This window comes from Protopterus annectens, chromosome 1.part1 (genome assembly GCF_019279795.1).
Source record: "Protopterus annectens isolate FY-2018-M chromosome 1.part1, PAN1.0, whole genome shotgun sequence".
Taxonomy (NCBI): Eukaryota; Metazoa; Chordata; order Ceratodontiformes; family Protopteridae; genus Protopterus; species Protopterus annectens.
The window spans coordinates 1,444,155,677-1,444,176,950 of NC_056726.1; the positions used below are offsets into that span (position 1 = coordinate 1,444,155,677).

The following is a 21,274-nucleotide window of genomic DNA, read 5'->3' on the forward strand; positions in this document are numbered from 1 at the left end:
CCTGGTGGACTTCTTTGAGACAGTTACCAAGGCTTTAGATGAGGGAAAGGAGGTCCACACAGCCTACCTAGACCTTGCAAAGGCTTTTGACACCATTCCCCATTATAGACAAGCTCACCAGCCTGAACGTAAACCCCTACATCATGAGATGGGTTGCCAGTTGGCTCACGGATAGGACCCACGCGGTATGAGCTGCAGGCTCTAAGTCTCACTCTAAACCGGTTACAAGTGGCGTTCCCAAGGGCTCAGTCCTGGGACCCCTCCTGTTCGGTATATACTTCTCAGACATACAGGCAAGTGCAGGAGGACTATGGCTGACCAAGTTCACAGACAACTGCAAACTGGGGGCCATAATTGACTCTCTGGCTGATACAGACATCTTCCAGAAGGGTCTCACTGACACGGATACCTGGTGTCAAAATCATGGCCTGCAGCTAAATGCCAAAAAGTGTATAGTCATCCCCTTTGGAAAAAACACCCATGAACTACCACATATGTGGTAGTCCCCTAAATACAGAAAATGTAATAAGGGATCTGGGGACCCAAGTAGATGATAATCTCTCCTTTGATAATCATATTGCCAAGGTGGCTAGCAAATCCTTCTATGTGGCCCACCTATTCACAAAAGGTTTCGCATCTAGAACAAAAGAGGTTATTGTGCCCCTCTGCTCATCACTCATCAGACCCATCATAGAGTACAATGCCCCATTTGGGATGTACCTTACAAGACACCTGCATTAGCTGGAAAGACCACAGAAGTACATCACCAAGAGGATTACCGGCCTCAAACAGATGCTCTATGCAGCCCAACTGAAGAGACTCCAGTTGTACTCAGTTGCATACCGCTTACTCAGAGGTGATCTCTGCCTGACATACAAGGCCATGTCCAACCCAGAATTGATGGACATGCTCCAGCTAAAATAAACAAATCCACATGAGCCACACACTCTAGGGATCTAATCCTCACCACAACAATAAATAGGACTTGCTGGAGGGATAGATTCCTGTCCCAGAGACTCCCCATGCTTTGGAACAGGATTCCAATCTATATTAGACAGAGTCCCTCACTAACACTCTTCAAGAGAAACCTTGACAAGTGGATGGGAAACAGAAAATTTACCCCAGGGATCACTGCAGTGGCTCTGCTGGACAGAGGCACAGGTAACTCATGGGTCTGCTGGACAGAGGCACAGGGAACTAATCTAAGGGGACGGTGAAAGCAAACACATTCTGACTAGGCTTGCAGATGCCCTTGGGCAGATAGCCTAGTACTTACTTATGACCCTATGAACCTAAAACCTATGTTCCCATTCACACATAACAGTACTGGAATATAGGGGGCCCCATGCTGCCCCCCATTGCTACACATCTTTGTTGTAGAAATATTTGTTCATCAAAAAACATGTAATTGTTAGTCAATACTAATTCCATCATTTCTACATATAAATTATGTCATTTTGTAATAAGCCCTTCCTAAACAAATATTCTTCAAACCAATTTAAACCCACATCATGGGATATAGATGAAAACAGATCCTTGACATTAACAGTTAAAAAGAAAAATGTTGAAAAAAAACTCTACTAAACTACATTTGCCGGGTATATATTAGATCAGCGAACGCTTAAACAAGCGAACGCTGATTGATCAACCTTATTTTAGCGAAAGTCCAAAATATCGAAGCAACAGAATCTCAAATGTTTTCCTAGGGAAAGAATTCAGTTATCCGTTTCTGTTGCTTCAGTATTTTCAGTGCTGTGGTGGAAAGTTAAGTGTCGGATTCAGGTAAGTGTGCGATTGGGTGGATGTGAGTGTTAGGGAGGGTTAGGTGAGTTAGGGTTAGGGCTCGGGTTAGGTATGTGTGCGATTGTGTGGACATGAGGGTTAGGGCGGATTTAGGTGAGTTAGGGTTAGGGAGCGAGTGAGGTGAGTGTGCGATAGTGACGGACCTTAGGGTTAGGGTTTGGGTTAAGGTAAGTGGATAGTTAGTGGTGTGTGCATAGTTTAGTGTAGGGTTAGGTGTCAGATTTTAGCTGTGTTTGGATTTCTGTTTGTTTGGTGTGCTTGTGTTGTGTGTATGTGTTTTGGATTAACGATTTTTTTTTCCTAGGAAAAAAAATCATTGATCTGACAGTTCGAGATTGTAAGCTTTCGCTTACATAAGGTTGATCAATCACCGTTCTTTTTTTAATCGTTCGTTGATCTAATATAGACCCCATTTGCCAAGAAGGTCCCATAAGTCAATGCATAAGTGATGTTCATTTTTCAAGTGGTCCTTTAATTTTATATCTAAGAATCTGGCAAATGTAGAAGTAATAGAATAGCAAGCTTCCACTATGGGATGCATGGGGGGGTCCATTAGGTCCTTATGTAGTTTGGGCAAAACAAACATACTCGGTATAACTGAAGAATTCACTTTTAAGAATTTAAAATCAGATAAAGAAATATATGGTTCCAAAAGCATATCACTTAATTGTGTTGAAATCCTAGCGTATGCAATGCTAAGTTTATTTAAGGAAATTTGGTTATAAGCATCACTAAAAAGAATAGAATACATCCTATTAACATACTCTTGTAAGTCCATAATTACAACCCCCCCCCCATCCTTATCAGGCTGCATAATCCGTATTTTCATTTGCTGCAAGTCCCTAAGCAATTCCCCTTATTGCTAACTACATTTTTTCTATCTCTGGTCACATACCTTAAATCAACTTCACATAATTTTTCAAACAGCAAAAGGGTAGGATGTACTGGAGGGTTACTTACATTAACCCTAGTCACCGAAAGTTCATTTTTGCCATGTTCACAATTGTTGTTCAACATAATTTTAAAGTTCATCTTCCTAGCAAACAATTTTAAATCTAACAGAACATTACCAATGTCCATTGTTGCTCCTGGTACAAACGTAAACCCCTTTGCAAACAAGTTATCCACATTAGACTCAAAGGCATGAGAACTGTAATTAAAAACTTTGAAATCCCCAGTATTATTCACTATAATATTCAGCATGTTAGAAAATGTCTGTGTATTAACAGTACTCACAGACTCTGTTGAGAATTCTGACTCCACCTGTTGTTCTAAGGAGGAAACCAGTATTGCTGACAATCCAGCAAGTTCCAGTGAATCTTCTGGTGTTTCTAAGAGCAGCCATAACTCAATACTCTCTTCTTTATCAGAACACACGACCTCTGGTAAGAGTTCTGATTCCATCCATTGTTCTGAGGTGGAATAGACGGTTGTTAATGAGCTGGGAGGTTCCGATAACTGTTCTGGTACTTCTGATTGTGGCCATGATTCACTTCACTCTCCTTTATCTTTTCTGAACGCCAAAGCATTGGTTGATCTAAAGGGGCGTTCACTTCCTGTTCAGCCCCTTCATCCATATTCATGAATTCAGTGCTAGCATGTTCATTGGCCAATAGTTTAGACTGATTCCCACATGACTGAGAAGGTGGTGGTAAAGGGTACGCCTTCTTAGATGAATATTCATGCTGGTCCCTTTCTAGTTTTATCATTTTGTGGATTTTTATATTATTTACATGATTATCAATGCTTTTAAAAGCCTGATGGTATTCAACCTGATATTGTTCAAAAAAGCTCTGCAGTGATAACTGTATCCAATACCTTGACATCTTTAATTAATTCCTCTACTAATTTGGTGTTATGTTTCACAAGACCACATGTACTCGCACCCATGATGGTCAAACAGCAATAACAGTTCTTGGTATAGTGGTGATTCCGTAATGATACCTATAGGGAATTTCCACATTCTCAGACCCTTGGGAACTAGGTTACGTTTAATGCATTCTAATAAGTAGGCATTCTCAGTCTGTAATTTACAAACTTGTAAGTTTTTGGGAGAATAAGTCTAAACTGTTTTTAATGTTCTACTCACTTGTGGAACTCCACACTGAGAGAAAATAATACCTTGTTGAAGCCATTCATTCAAGTTAGAACTGCCAGGCACCAAATTATCAGAGGATAAAGTCCAAACAGCCCTATCACCCTGTCCAGGGGCTAATGAACTTGCTGAACTGGTTTAATTCCTGTAAGGCTGGTCAGAATTAAGCAATCTGGAAACCTTAGCCCGGAAGGCAGGTGCAAAGGCCCAAACAACCACAGTAAATTATAAGAACAGCCAGCACCAAATGGGGAAATATCCACTTTTATTATAGACAGACCAGTTTCAGCCCCAAAAGAGCCTTTTTCAATGTCAGGTACAGAATTAAACCTCAAACCAGCCAACGTATGCTGCTGCACTTCTTCAGCCAATGAATCCACTTTCTGAGATAGTTGTTGAAGCAGCAGTATTACATCACATGGTGTCCTGTTTATGGTAGTTGACTCAGTTTCAAGAAAAAGTGTAGGAGTAGAAGAAACTCATCCTGAAGCAATCTGTGCCAGCAAAAGACAAACCACAGCATAAAAATCCACAAACACTTGAATAACAGAAAAGCCACACAGCAGCAAGGACTCATTCTCCAAAATGTATTCTTAGCACTTTCATCTCAGACAATGACAAGACTTCGTCAGATAAAAGTATAAACTCAGATGAACTTTAAATAAACATGAAGCCAGATGACATCAGCATCTCATTGCACATTTAAAGAGAAACATACACAATTACTCTAAAATACATATAGTGACATACATAAAAAAAACTATTATAAACAATTCAATTAGAAAAAAGGAAAATAAATAACTAACAACAATAACTGCTGAATTTATCTACACTCTGCTTTTAATTTTAAAATACATCCAATGGCTGCCATCTCATTAAACCCAGGCCAACCTACTGCTCTCAAATGTAAAATCCAGTACAACTCCCTTTGCTCAAGGAAATAGTTGCCATGGTCCACCCCTAGGCTTAGGTTTAACTTGTTCAGTTACCACAAACTTAAATTGGTTCTCAGGGAAATCCAAATAGCACCATCATCTCCTTCACCAGGCATGCCCACAGACATCAAGCAGTAGCTCTAAGGATGAAATTGTACCAAATTCTAATCTTGTGTTTAAAGCTAATGTGCAAACATGTACAGCCATGCCAACTACATCTGCACAATGGAAAGCACAAAGAGGCACTTGAAAGCAAGGCAGAAGGCATTTTATTAAACAGCAACAAATGTGTGAGACATGGCAGTGAGACTTGCATGTGTGATGTTGAACATATTCATACTTTTTTCAGTTGGTCAACACTGACAACCTCATTTGGCTTGGCTTGTTATCCTTTGTGTTTTGGATTTAAATAGGATGACTTGGCACATAACGTTCTGGAATTACACACTGTAAAATGTCAGTTGACCAATGTGGGAATCAACCCTAAGAAAGAAATAATACATACATTTCAAGCAAGGTGATTTTACAGGAGAACTCTCTTTTAATTATCTTTATTATAGACAAATTGCATCCAAGGGTGGCCACGGTGATGCAGCGGTTAGAGTTGTCACCTCACAGCAAGAGGTTCTCTGGTTCAGTCCTCGGCTGGGGTGCCTTCTGTGCGGAGTCTGCATGTCCTCCTTGTGGTCGCATGGGTTTCCTCCGGGTGCTCTGGTTTCCTCCCACATCCCAAAGACATGCTGCAAGTGGATTGTACACTCTAAATTGGCCCTAGGTGTGAGTGTGTGCATGTGTGTGGCTTCTGTGGAAGGTTGGGCGCTGGGCTGGCAATTCAACACCGTAAAACTCCACTGCCAATCATGAGTGGACAGGTGATCCACTGTGGTGACCCCTAACCAGGAAAAGCCAAAAAAAGAAGAAGATAGACAAACTGCATCCAGTATGAATGGAGATACACTTCAGATAGACTTGTATGTGTGTGACTTTAAGAAGTCCTGTGAAATGCATTCCCATGAAAGAAACATTATTAGTGCCTGTAAATGTATGTCAGATAGACTTTCATGAGCTGATTAATACAGGTTGGAGTATAATACATGTATATGTTACCACACATACTGTCCTAAACACAGATTTGGCCTATGTGAGGAGAGAAGATTATTTTAACTTAGGAATTTTGCCCATCATAGAAATGCAAGTGAATTTTTAAATCAATATCATAATTCTTCAACTTAAACAATTGCACATAAATTCAACTGTGTTTCAAAAGGAAATTATTTCTGAGATATGCTACTTAGCAAAGTTTATCTTTCAATGCATTAATGACACATTTCTTGCAATAAGCTGTAGTCTTACCGTCCTAATCAATGTATTGATAGGAATTGTAGTCTGACACCCTATTTAAAAAATGTTATGATTTAAATCCTGGATCACATGCATGATATTTCTAAAAAACACTGTAACTATACACTGTGCCACAGAAAAAGAGATATTAATATGGATTTTCCCCACTAAGTAGTGTCCAGAGTGCTGATGGTCACAAAGTCTCTTGCACTACAGAAGGCTGCCCAAATAAAAGTTTTTACTTTTTCCTTAAGTGGGTAAGCTTGACTACCTGATACTCAGTAGCCAGCAAGTGCACAAGGCAAGAAAAAGAAAAAAGCAAAATATACACCTATGATGGAAGTGATTCCTACATCTGGAGTAATAATTTTTGCAGTCCCTTCACACTAGATGGATTCCAACCTCAGAAACACTATGTAGAGGCCAATGTCACTGCATTTACAGCTTCTACCACAGAAACAGGTATACAAAAAGTGCATACCACTCACTCATTAGAAACACCTGTATCACTGCCAAACATGTTTGTGCTAATGCAGATTACAAAAATGAAATTGTTCAGTTTCCTTCAACTGTGAGCCATGTTTGCACTTTGCTAAGAGTGATGATATTATACAAGAAAAAGAACGTATGTAACAGTTTATTTTCCACATAATGTTGTCTTCCTGCTGTTCAGAGTGCTGTAGCAAGGTGCTCCTATGTGAATATGAAATGCAGCTGATGGAAGGACCAGATTCATTTCTCAGTTTATATCTTAGACAGTGGACTGTTATTCACTGTCTCAAAATGCTGCCAGTCCACAGTGCACTCTGCAAAAATGCATGCAAATGAGGAACTCAGAAAAGAAAGAAAATAGACAATTGTCAGTAGTAACACATATAGAGTAATAAATATGAAAAGGCAGGTATGTGAAGTTTCCTAGATCTGTGTGTGGGGTACAGCCTGATCATACAAGCAGATAATGTGCATTAACTCTGTCAGACACCACCCTATTTGGAAATGAGCCCTTAACTCAGTGCAATAACAACAGACATGCAGTTGTGTTTCTCATCTCTCTTACCCTGATACAGGACTAGAACATTTTACTTTCTCATTTTCTTAAATATGTCTAGATCAATGTCATATTTACCAATACTTTACAGTAATAATGGTCCACACCATTTTAATGTCAGGTTGCCAACTCTGCCAGCTACTTCATCTCTTTATTTTCTGAACATCTTCTCCTTCTCCCAGCTTAACTGCAGAAATGCAATGTCATGGTCATTCATTTGCATCTTTGTTTCAGTGTGTTATGAAGCTGATCAGCATTTCACACAGATTTTAAACAGAGAATAGACAGTGTTCACTTACTACAAGGCAGCCAGTCTTGTTAAGCTTGTTCTCATAGCTCTCACAGTGCTTACACCTTTTTATTGTAAGTCTACTCTGCATGATATAAACCCTTCAGAGAGATTAGTCACTTCAGTAGTGCTTGATGTTGTCAAAGCAATCAAACCCAGCTACAAGCCATTAGCAGGTAACAATTATCTTTGCTCCTCCCTGCAGTCCTAGGGTGTGTGCATGTGATCGTGTAGCGACCTACACCATGTTTACATCCCTTACACCAATTGTTTTTTTTTTTCTTTTTGAATTCAGAGATACTAATGATTTCACACTTCATTTGCATCTTCACAGTGTTCAGAGGGCTGAATCTACACTATATAAAAGCAATAGTGTAGCTATGGAAGTGGAAGGAGGGGAGTCATATTGGATACAGACACAGCAGTGTTAGTACTTACTTGTAGGGTAGTTTTCAACAAATCACTGTGCTGTTTCATAGGTTATGTTTGTCCTCTACACACATTGCTGGCATATTCATATTTGGAATATATTTCAATATGCAATGGAAAAAATGGAGATGCATGCAATTTTAAAATTTCACTGCTGCTATACTGCACATATGGCAGTTCTTAGTTCACCCCTACCCTGTGAGAATGACAGTGACTGTGGCATGGGCTTTGCTTATTTTTGACTTCAGGTTACATGTATGTATGATGCACAGAGTGGATAGATAGAAGACTGACAATAAGCAGGTAGTTTATCATTTTACACATTTGTTTATCTGCTACAGGTTCCACACTTGCCTTCACATTACTTCAGTTAGGATTCATGTGCTTTGGGGCTGTCTCTGTCTGATGTTATCTGTACACAGACATTACATGGGTAAGTAAAGTTTGTGAACACCTGATGGCATCACTTTTAATATTTGTACATTCTTAGGTTTTTATGTGTATTCTTTCACTGGTGAGTTTGTGTGCTATCATTTGCATCTATGTTGAGTGTGCACTAAACTTTGAGCTTTAGGTGGTGAATGTGTATCCTATTCTTTGCATCTTAGCCAGAACAAGATCATTGTCTGCATGCCCTCAACTTCCAGCTACCTCTGCAGCTGTAGGTTCACCTTCTGATTCCTCATTTGTATATGTGGGAGAAACTGCCTCTGGTTGTGGTCCAGGTATGTGTGGCCCTGGCCCTTGTTGTCCCTTTTGCAGCTGTTTCCTGAGGATGATATTATGCAACATGGCACAGACTGTAAGAATTTCTGCATAACTGCTTGGATTTTACTGCAGGGTATCCCCCAATGTGTCTAGACAGTAGAAACATAACTTCAGCATACCAAGCACATACTCTTTGATATTTCTAGTTTGAGCATGGGCATCATTGCATCCTTCTTCTCTGGGTGTGCGTGTATACATTTCTGATAGGTGTCATGAGCCAAAGTTCCAGTGCAAAACCTGCAGCACCCAGAAGATGACCATGTGGAAAATTACGCCACCAAACCTTGTGTAAACCCATGATTCATGCCATATGTGTAACTTGCGATAACTCAATGGGTTGCCTGCACAGACATTGAGGACGATCCCATGGGCATTACAGACAACTTGGCAGTTGACTGAGTGGAACCCCTTCCTGTTGTTGTATGCCCTTCCCTGTTCACTAGGTAGGGTATTTTTTCTATATGGGTGCAGTCTATGGCCCCCAAGACTTCAGAACTTTGCTACAGAATAGAAATCCTGCATTGTTCTTATTCTCTCTTCTGCTGTACTTGGAAAATAAATGTACTCCTTTGCATATCGCAGCACAGAATTTTAATATTGGTGAAATATTCTGGAAGCTGAGGCCTGTGACACCCCTAGTATATCCCCTGTGGTTCTCTGGAATGTACCAATTGCTAGTATCCTCAATGTTACATTTAACTTAGTTTCCACTTGTATAGTTTCCCCTGGGTCTGAGTTGGGGGCTGCAGAGTTTGCAGATTTTCTGTAGTGTTTCCCTATCAACCCCATATCACTCTACTACTTCAATATCATACATTCCATGATATGTTAAACAGGGTCTGAACACCCGTCTTTTCCTTGGATGAGGTTTATATTCAGCATTAGCAGCATAGATTTGAGCCTGTTGTGCATACACATGCAAGAGAGCAGCAGCAGCCCCTAACAAGTGTGATGGTAGCTGTTTTCCAAGAGGTTGTCATGTTCATAGCCAAGAATACCTAGGAATGGCTATTATACCCGAGTACTTTAAAGCTTCCTGAATGGCTGCACCATATTGGATTGGTCCATTTGCATGTAATTCTGCTGCTTATGCTTTAGTTAGCAGACTGTGCTGTTTGCCTGTGTTTGGTGATTCTACATGACAATGTAGAGCCATTTAATGAATACAAAATGGCACCCTATCATGTGTGCATCAATAGCAGCATGGAAATAAGTTGTTCATGATGCTCATGCATTTAATGTATTTGTACTACAAACAATAACATTTCATTTGGTCATTTTTTTTTCTCTAGGCATGAAACAATATGACTTGATCTTTTATATGGTATAGTCAGTTAAAATCCTCATTCTGTATAATAGGTTATTCTGTATAATAACCAATCATGTTATTTTCTTTGGTTTCACCGTTGTTTGATTTGTTGAGCCTAACAAAAGTTAAGGTGTTTTGAAAAAAAATAATATTTCAAACTTCACATACAGTAACTATCTCAGAATCTTAAATATAAAGCATCTTACCAGTGGCACGTTAAGTTCTGACCAGGTAATGTTAGGTACTGAGGTCTGCGGCTGAATCAGAGTTGTTGGAAAAAAATTGTTGAAACTGCCAGTTGCTGCAAAATACAGGCTTACTGCAATGTTAAAAGGCAATGTAAGAACAGGGAGATCCCATATGCTGTGGATGGAGGCCACTGCACTTGTCAGAATAGGGCTGAAAGATAAAGAAATAAGAATAAATATGAAATGGCAAACAGAAGCTCACAAAAAGTAAACATACTGTCATTGGTAATATCTAGAGAATTCATTAAGTATAGGGTCCAGAGTTTTTAAATAAGATTCTCAACTTGCAGTCTTTGAAGTAAAATTATTTCTGTCTCAAAAATTCTTTTTGTACAATGTTTTGGTGTACTATAACAGGACTGTTTTTCATTTAACATAGATAACAGAGCACAGAAAACCACTTGCAAAGAACATTTTCAGTAGGTAAGTAACATTGTTTTATGGTATTGTTCTCCATCAACCAGCATACTCTAAACCATTTGTTAATTCATTGTTTTCAGATTATATTTTTATTTTATTTGTATTTTAATAGCTGGAAAGGAAGTCTAATCATCTGACCTTTTTCAGCCATGACCTTCAAACAAAGGCAGGTAAGATACACACTAGAAAGTTATACCTTCAGATGCAGAGAGTACCTGTTTTGTCTTTCCTTCATCTACCACTAACCATCAGCTGTTCTTCCTTGCTAACCTCATTGGCTCATTGATTTCCTTTCAGTCAGTAGGAGTGGGGTCAGCTTAACTGGGATATGTCATTATACTTCAGGTAGACATAATTTTAACCCTACCTACTGTCATGCCAGTTTCAAGTTCATTTTCAGGCAACTGACCTTTGAGGTAAAGGTCTGCATGTCTGTGATGATGTGTTTGTCTTCTCCCCCAAATGGGGTATGCAGTGGGGCACCCCGAGACTATACTCCATATCCTCAAGAGCATTTTGCCTTCTCTGCAGCACCACCCTCTCCTTCCTGGCATGTACTTTACTCTGCTCTCTGGTAACACTAGCAACACAGTGGCCACACCCTTTATACAATCCCCAGCCTTCCTCCAGATACAGTTGAATGGGCACAAACCCTTTCATTCTTTTTTTTTTCCTTCGTCAGCTTGTCTACTGCCTGGGCCAATAATCAAACCCCAGTCATCTATGTCATAGACAAGGTTTCTTCCCTGTATACCACAGAGGCAACAAGGTTTACTTTTATAATGTAAAATATAGTAAATGTAGACAAAAATACATGAAAATATAATTATATATGTTAATACACAGATGTTTTTGTGCATTGCAAAATATAGCGAATACAGCCAAAAACCATGTTAAATATAATAATTACAGTAACAGTGCAAACTTAATATATTCTGTGTAAAGTGTTTTCTGCAACAAATGAAATGATTAAAGACTTTCACTGCACTGTTTGCATGGATGTGACATATATATTGAGGAATGAGGAATGCATTCCAATTGCCCTTGCTTAGTATTTTTGTGTTATACTCTAACCATAGGGCTTTATGTTAAAGAGAAGAAAGATTAAGAAGAAATGCTATGGGTGATTAAGTTTAATGATACCATCTAGTAACTCCTTACAGAAAAAATTACTGATGGTTTCCTAACATAAAGATAAACATTGCAAATTGCTGTCAACATGTATGCATGTTTGTTTATTTATTATTTGCTAATCAGGTGTATGGACTGGTCATCCTGAGACATAAGATAAAAATACTTATAACGATATTTAATATTTTAGAAAAGCCAAACAGTATATTTTTCATAATATGTGGAAATGTGAATTTTTGTAGTATTTACAGTATTATCACATTTGATTTAGTTCTGGTTAATTAAACATAGAGGCAATTTCAGTTTATGTTTACAATTAATACATCTGTGATGTGTAAACATGACGGCTATGTCAGTGTCACATATATTTCTAGAACATGTTGTGCTGCTGTAGCATGACACTTATTTTGAAATGGCACATTTCTTAGATATCTTGGTTGAGTCCCTGTACTGTCTGACATTTCATGAAATGTAAGAAAGAAGTGTAACTTTTTAATATTACAGATATCACTGGTGTTACTAATGTGGGAGTTATAATCATATATTCGAACCACATTCCTCTGAGACAGTGTCATGAATGAAATATAGGTTGTGGGTTGTAAACAGACTCATGGGTGATACGTGGAAATCAGATAGTCTGTAGCCCATTAATGTGTAATTCAATTATTATACTGGCAAAATACTTATCAAATTTATTCTTGAAAATGAATAGTGGATTAGCAGATCCCATTACTAGTAGCAATCGCTTCCATATTTTAACAATTGTAATACAAAAAAATTCTACTTTGGAGTACTCTGGTAGTGGTGTATACGCACACGGACATGCACACACACATTATTATGGATATTGATATTTATATGTAAGACAGATTAAAGTTAGCCCCATAAACATCATTGTTGTAGGCTTCATATGCATTAATATGATCCTGCTGTTAGCAGATGGTAACTCATAGAATATGACTGAAGTTGTCCAAATGATAATCATACACAGAATACCTAAATTCAGGAATTAACCATGACAGGTCATTGTATATATGCTCCAGCTTTTTAATATCAACAAGTAAAGGACATAAAGAAGGAAGCTCTATATTTGGACATTGGCCTAATCAGTGATTTCTTTAAAGTTGTATCTTCATGTTAAACAGATGCCTTCCATCTATTCATCCATCTACACCCCCCTTTTCCCATTTTTACATATGGGGTTGAGGCGTCACTTCAACAGTGACAATCTACTACAGCCAAGATTTACACTACCATGTGGCTAGCCCTGCCAAAGTAATTAAGCAGATTATTGTATAGAACTTTTTGAAAATAGTCTGAATATGGGTCCAGAAAAAGAGTCATGGAAGCAGTGATACCCACCTGAAGAATTTAAAGAAGGGTTATATAGCACATAAAATATTTATACTGTAAATCAACATACATAGTATATGTGTATTTTCTCTTACTTTTCTCTTTTCTTTCTCTCTTCTCTCTTTTCTCATTATTTATTTTAACTGCATCTTGTCTCCCTTTCTAAATTCTCTCCTATTTACTATACTAATATAGTCTGTATATATTTAATAACTCAGTATCTATACATAGATAAATAATAGTCTAAAGTAATCTAGTTTTAAGCTAGATTACTTGGAATAGTGAACTTAATTAATTGCTATTACAATATTTGGTACTTACGTATTATCGCAACCAGATTGGGGACTAGGCATAACTCCTGATGTTATCACAAAACAAGGGTTTTGTGCAGTGAAAAGGGGTGTGTGGACTGCAAATCAGTAATGCTTCACCTTGTCTGTGACAGAGGAACAGGAATTTGAATCTAATTTGTCTACCCGGGTCCGTCTTTTACCGCAGCACCTCCATACAAAATTAAATGAATAGGGCAGATGATAACAAGCAGCACTTTTACATTACCAAGCACAGACTCTCTCACAGTCAAAAATAGTTAGGATAGAGTTTGGTCTTACTGACAATTCTTGTCGAAAAACCAATTAACCCCAATACACAAGTCATTGCAACGCATATTGCAACAAGGGGATTCTCCCCTTTCTTTTTCCAAAGCCTCTTAGGTAGGATTGCGGTACTGTAAGCCCCCCCCCCCAAAAAAAAAACACATGAAAACATGGAAGGTTCAACCCTACATAAAGTAACATCAACATACAGCCTTTAAAATTGCAGATGTAAACTACCACAAAAATGAAAAGGCTGACTGCCTGCTATTACAGGCAAGCTGGAACTGTATGTCTTAACCAACTGTTAGCCTTAGTTACGGCAGTAAAGGACTCAACCCGGAAGGTGGAATTGGGCCAGTATTCCTGTCCCTGTTGCAGAACCGAGGTGATAGGAAAGCGAGTTGGACTTTAAACGACCCTTGTCAATGCAGGATAAATAATTTTTGGCATAACATTAGGAAGTAGGATGACTACCCAATCTGGTTGCGATAATACGTAAGTACCCAATATTTATCAGATTAATGATAGTCACTGTTATGCTTATTGGGATTAGGGACATGTTCGTAATTAACTCTGAAATGTTCCATTCATGTACATATGTCCTTTGAATTATTTCTTTTAGTATTAACAAATACATTAAAAAAAGGAGGGAAAAATGTACTGTTGGTTAAGAGAAGTGAAACTTTCTTCACATTCTATTTGTGTTGCCATAGCAACAGTAAACAATTGCTGCAGTTTCTAAGGACACTGAATCTGCGAAGTGCATTTAGCCTCACAGATAGCAAATAATATGAAAAAGTAATGTTGTTTAGTTATTAAAATTAAAAACAACATAAACAAGGTAAAATAAATACATAATAGGATTATTTGTAAATATTTTATGATTTATCCTCATAGGATTACATATTCCTGGAAACACAACTGAAATGTTCCAAACTACATGTGCACTGAAATGTAGCGCTTGATTAAAAAGTATTACTCATTTTAACATGCTGATTTCACAAGCTGTCTGCACTGTAAAAGTTACTTACATTTTATATGTTACTTGAAACTGTCAGTCTCTAGAGCATATGAAATGATGCATATCACTTTTTGCAACATGTTATCTTTGCAGTTACCTCACACTCTGTACAAACTCACTTGGTAACTGATAGCTATTCATTTAAAATATCAGTTATAATCCTATTATGTATTTATTTTACCTTGTTTATGTTGTTTTTCATGTTAAAAACGAAACACCATTACTTTTTCTTATTATTTGTTAACTCGTGGTCCTGCAGAGTGGTGCTAGCAGCAGAGAGATGAAAAGTGTGACTGCTACCAAGATTTAAGTATATTTTACTGCTATTACCTGTGCGACCGTCTATTCTCGCCGAAAAGCGAGTTTAATCTGCTCTTTTGCCTGTTTTAAGCTTGTTTTTGCTAATTTCATACCTGCACTTTTAAAAGTTTGTCTTTTGTTTGAATTTAACTGTTGAGGCTGCTCACTCAAGTGCGCTAGCCTGTGTTAAGTATTTACTGTGCATTTTCTGCTGTTTGTCTTGTAAAAAAAGAAAAACCAAAAAAAAAATCCTTGTTTCTCGCCTTTGCTGACCTAGAATAGTCCCTAATACAGGCATTGCTGTATTCTGGACTTTAGAATAGTTCCTGTGTTGCCCATTTCCTTACTTGGATAGAAGGAAGCTTCTTTGTTCATCAGTGGGAGTGGGGAGCTTTGAGCAGCCTATCTGAACCTGGAGGAGTGATCTCAGCACAAGAATCTTGTAGTTTATTGGCTATTTTGGGCTAATTTCTAGCTCTTTTAAGTACCCTGTATAAAAACCCGCTTTGGTGCGGTTTTTCACTTGTTCCAGCTCAGCAACAGCTCCTCGTGGTCCTGCAGAGTGGTGCTAGCAGCAGAGAGATGAAGAGAGTGACTACTACCAAGATTTAAGTATATTTTACTGCTTTTATCTGTGCGACCGTCTATTCTCACTGAAAAGCGAGTTTAATCTGCTCTTTTGCCTGTTTTAAGCTTGTTTTTGCTAATTTCATACCTGCACTTTTAAAAGTTTGTCTTTTTTTTGAAATTAACTGTTGAGGCTGCTCACTCAAGTGCGCTAGCCTGTGTTAAGTATTTACTGTGCATTTTCTGCTATTTGTCTTGTAAAAAAAGAAAAAAACAAAAAATATCCTTTTTCCTACCTTTCCTGACCTAGAATAGTCCCTAATACAGGCATTGCTGTATTCTGGACTTCAGAATAGTTCCTGTGTTGCCCATTTCCTTAGTTGGCTAGAAAGAAGCTTCTTTGTTCACCGGTGGGAGTGGGGAGCTTTGAGCAGCCTATCTGTCCCTGGAGGAGTGATCTCAGCACAAGAATCTTGTAGTTTATTGGCTGTTTTGGGCTAATTTCTAGTTCTTTTAAGTCCCCTGTATAAAAAAACCCACTTTGGCCCAATTTTGCGCATAGTGCAGTATCGGGCAGCGCCGCTCAATCGGGCTTAAACCATTCTCGCCTCCACAAAGTCTCCTCTTCACTTTTTCCCTTAAATCTGCTCTATCTCTCAAGTAAGGGCCCTATTTTCAACCTAAAACCCAGCACTTGCTCATACAAGCAATTATATAAGTTAGCACTAATAAACTAAAAGCACTACTTCCTCACATACTCCCCTGGAGTACTCATCCCCTATTGGTCCTTTTTGGTCAGTTATAAAGGAGTTACTTATACTATATCGGCATGTCCAAAGGCCAGTTGCTGGTTTCCTGTCCAGTCCAGCTGGTGAATCTGGGAATCCTGAGGCAATATTACAACTGCCTCATGTACACAGACAACCTTCTCCTCCTCCCAACAAGTACTAATATTTGCGAGAGATGCAACCATATAGCCAAACTGGAGGCTAAGCTCTCTCAATGCAGTACTGGCGCAGCCAGTCAGGAGGAGAAGGTAACCACACACACCACAAATCCAGTCGCACATAGACTTACCACATCAGCAAACCAAACACATAAACACACTAAGACATACTCGGAGGCTCTAAATACAAATCTGCCTAAGCAGCAGAGACCTCCAAAGCAGACATCCAAGCAACCTCTACTCCAAAACAAAACAAGTGTAACACATACTTCACAAAGTCAGTGTGCCAGTCACAGCCCTTAAGGCCAAACAACACACCTGATACACTTGTAATAGGTGACTCTATTGTCAGACACACTGACGTCCCACTCACCAGGCTGAACAAGGAGAAGGTCATGGTGAGCTGCCTGTCGGGCACCAGGATCCGCCACATAACACAAGCACTCAGGTCACTCCAAAGCAAGTACAAATATGACTCGGTCATTGTCTATGCTGGTGTGAATGACCTGAGACATACCTCCCTGGACTACCCTGGACTACATGAAAAGAGACATAGAGGAGATCTCAGATCATGTAGCCCTGGCAGGTATAACCTAGACCTTGAGTAGCATCTTACCCTCAGCAAGAATGATGCCACAGTATAAAGACAAAATGATCAATTTTAACAATTGACTAAAGTTCTGGTGTCATTCAAAGGGGATCCAGTGTCTGTCAGCCTGGGATGACATGCTCGACAAGTCATGTTGCTTCACTAGGGACGGCTTGCACCTGCCACCTCTAGGCTTTTGGATACTGGCAAAGGCTCTTGCCACCCCCATATTGTCTTTTTTAGGCAAGGCCCAAAAGACAAACCCACCTCCATAAACAACACAAGGAAAAATAAACTAAGGGTAATGCTACTCAACGCCAGAATTCTAAACCTCAAAATGCAAGCACTCGAAGCTCTCCTCAGTATGGAGAATATCGATGTCTGTGCAGTAACAGAGACCTGGTTCAAGGCTCCCGAGAGTACCCCAGCACTACCAGGTTATACCTCATACCATGCTTTTGAGCCCCAAAACTCAGACCGAACCACAAAAGGAGGGGGAGTATTCATATTCATCAAGGATACTCACACCTCCAGGTTAGTGGCACTGCACAAAGCATCGGAAACCATCCATGTGCAACTAACAGTGGGCAAAACTGCCTTTCAGTTTGTAGCCTGCTACAGACCCCCATCCCAAACTCAGGAACCTCACGTGGCTTTCCTGAGAACACTGGAGAATATGAAGGTCTCTCCAAACACCTTTATATTGGGTGACTTCAACTACCCAAACATAGACTGGGAGCACTACTCAAACCCCAACACCCTAGCCCAAAGGTTCCTAAAATTTATAAACTCAAATGCTATGGAACAACTGGTCACCACTCCCACAAGAGGCGAAAACATACTGGACCTGATCATCACAAACATGGGGACTCTATGCTCCACACCAGAGGTACACCCCTCATTGGTAAGATCGGACCACAAATTAATCTCTCTGGACATCCACATCCCGACCCCACCACCAGCCCAGAAAACCACAGTGAAAAACTTCTCTAAAGCTAATTTCACACTTCTCAAAACTGAGGTGAAATCATTCAAAGCCCCCGGGCCTGTGGAAACTATGGCCCAAACTGCAGAATCCTTTATAAATGCATTCTATGGACATCTTCAGGAATGCATGGATCATGCAATCCCAAATAAAACCAAGACCCAATCCTCCAAAGGCAGGTGTCCTGTCTGGTGGACCCCAGCCATAAATAAGCTATACAACAAAAGGAGGAAGCTACTACAGGATAGAGAAAAATCCCTTAAAAAGAAAGCATCACTGATCAGTACTAGCAAAAAATTACGGTCCCTCATAAAATCATCCAAGGCCAGCTTCGAGAGACAAATTGCACAAGACACTAAAGATAACCACAACGCCTTCTTTAGTTATGTTAGAAACCTGGGTGGCAACTCCCAGATATGTTCGGAGTTAGTCCAAATTGACAAAAAATACACTGAACACACAGACATTGCCAACATCCTGGCGGACAGGTTCAGTGCAAACTTCTCCATCCCTTCCCCCCCAAAAGAGCAAATATCTATCCCAGCAGAGAGTTGTCTCCCTGGCATCTCAGATGCTCAGGTGAGAGCTGCCCTCTCCAAAGCAAAAAACACAGCATCAATGGGACCGGACGGTGTCCCGGGCTGCATCCTACACAAGCTCCAAGAAGAGCTAGAACCTCATATTAGGTTACTGTTCAGTCTCAGCCTTACTACAGGATATGTACCCAAGGAATGGCATACAGCAACAGTGGTTCCACTCCACAAAGGTGGTGCCTCAATGGACCCTGGTAACTATCGCCCCATAAGCCTGACTAGCCTGGTCTGCAAAGCTATGGAGTGGATCATCATGGAACTCATAAACAAAGACATTGGGGACCTACAGACGCTAGATCCTATACACTTCGGCTTTGTTAAGGGCAGATCCTGCCTCTTGAACCTGGTCGACTTCTTTGAAACAGTCACCAAGGCCATAGATGAAAGGAAAGTAGTCCACACAGCCTACCTGGACCTCGCAAAAGCCTTCGACACCATACCCCACTCTGGCATCATAAAATAAGATGGGTTGCAAACTGGCTCAAGGACAGAACCCACATGGTCAGAATTGCGGGAGCCATGTCAGACTCTAAACCTGTTAAAAGTGGCATCCCACAGGGCTCAGTCCTGGGACTGCTCTTGTTCGGTATATATTTTTCTGAGATACAGGCCAACACGGGAGGACTATGGCTGACCACGTTCGCAGATGACTGCAAACTGGGTGCCATAATCGACTCTCCAGCTGACACAAGCATCCTCCAAAAGGGTCTCACAGAGATGGATAACTGGTGCCAAAGCCATGGCCTAAAGCTGAACACCAAGAAGTGTATAGTCATCCCTTTTGGGAAAAACAAAGTGCCCATAAATTACCACATAGGCGGTAATCCATTAAGTATGGAGGAAGTAATTAGGGACCTAGGAACCCAAGATGATAGTAATCTCTCATTTGACAACCACATTGCCAAAGTGGTTAGAAAGACCTTCTATATAGCCCACCTTATCATGAAAGGATTCACATCTAGATCAAGGGAGGTCATTATGCCCCTTTACTCATCACTCATCCAGCCCATAATTGAATACAATGCCCCATTTGGGATGTACCTTACCCGACACCTGCAGCAACTGGAAAGACCCCAAATGTACCTCACCAAGAGGATCAAGGGTCTCAAATAGATGACCTATGCTGCTTGGTTAAAGAAACTCCAGCTCTACTCAGTTGCATACTGCCTGCTTAGATGCGATCTGTGCCTGACGTATAAAGCCATGTCCAACCCAGAATTAATGGACATGCTCCACCTCAAAAAATCCAAAACCACTAGAGCTACGCACTCAAGGGACTTGAACCTCAATTGTAACCCAGAGGCTCCCAGCACTCTGGAATAGAATCCCAGTCCATATTTGGCAGAGCCCCTCACTGACTCTCTTCAAGAGGAATCTTGACGAGTGGATGGGAGATCGTAGGTTCACCCCGGGGATCACTTCTGTGTCACTACTAGACAGAGGCACAGTAAACTAACCTAAAAAGGGCACAGTTAAACCCATTTTAAAGGGGGTGGCAAAAGCCAAACACCCTCTGGCTAGGCTGATAAATGCCCTAGGGCATATAGCCTAGTATCAACCTATGAAACTATGAACCTATAAACCTATGAAATGTGCCCTTGAAACGCTATTGACATTTTGACAAAATATAATCTGAACTGTAAAATGAATGACTTAAAAGAAGTGAAGTAATGCATAGATTTCAAAGACAGTTCTTGACACTACAGTAAAAAGTAAAAATATATATTCACAAGGAAGTATTGAAATGTTTTAGTCTTCCAGTTAAAATAGCTTACTGTTAACATTTTGCAATATCAGAAAGTTTGAAGAGCTAGGAAATTACTATTCTTTGTCTTTATAATGATTATTAGTCAGATGTTAACTCTGCTTAGTTTAATGAATTGTGACATATGTTTATGAGCAAAAGTGGAATCAATTACTCACATTGGACTACACATTCCTGGAAACTCAACTGAAATGTCCCCAAATTACTTGTGAATTTAAATGAAACTGCCTGATTAATAATTTACTTTAACAACCTGAATCCATAAACTATCTGCTCTATATATGCTACATTATTTATGTCACTGGCATATGGCAGTCTGTAGAGCACATGAAAAAATACATATTATTTTTGTAACATGCTATATTTGCACTAATCATACATTCTAAACTAACTCAATTGGCAACTGACATGTTATTTATTTGAAACATCAGTCTAAATATTAATTGTGCCTCTGAAATATTGTTGCCGTTTTGACAAAACAAAACCTGAACTGAAAAAGGAATGATTTGAAGAAGTGAAGTATTGTACAGATTTCAAAGACAGCTATTGACCCTACAATATAAGTAGAAATGTATACATGCAAGGAAAAATTTAAATGCTTTATACTTTTAGTTAAAATAGCTTATTGTTAACTTTTTGCTTTATCAGAAAATTTAAAGAGCTAGGAAATTATTTCTAATTTGTCTTTATAATGTTTACTAAAATGATGTGAGCCACTGACTTGTTTAATGGATTGCGAATCA

At 39.4% G+C, this 21,274-nt stretch overlaps 1 protein-coding gene across 2 annotated transcripts in view; it reads right to left on the reverse strand.

The window, feature by feature from the left end:
- The window catches only part of LOC122810855 (urea transporter 2-like), a 1,084,839-nt gene that overhangs the window by 432,472 nt on the left and 631,093 nt on the right, over positions 1–21,274 (reverse strand). For both annotated transcript variants that reach the window (XM_044082408.1, XM_044082415.1), the window contains exon 7: positions 10,224–10,416. In XM_044082408.1, coding sequence (XP_043938343.1) covers positions 10,224–10,416 — 193 coding nt within the window. The remainder of the gene's footprint in view (positions 1–10,223; positions 10,417–21,274) is intronic.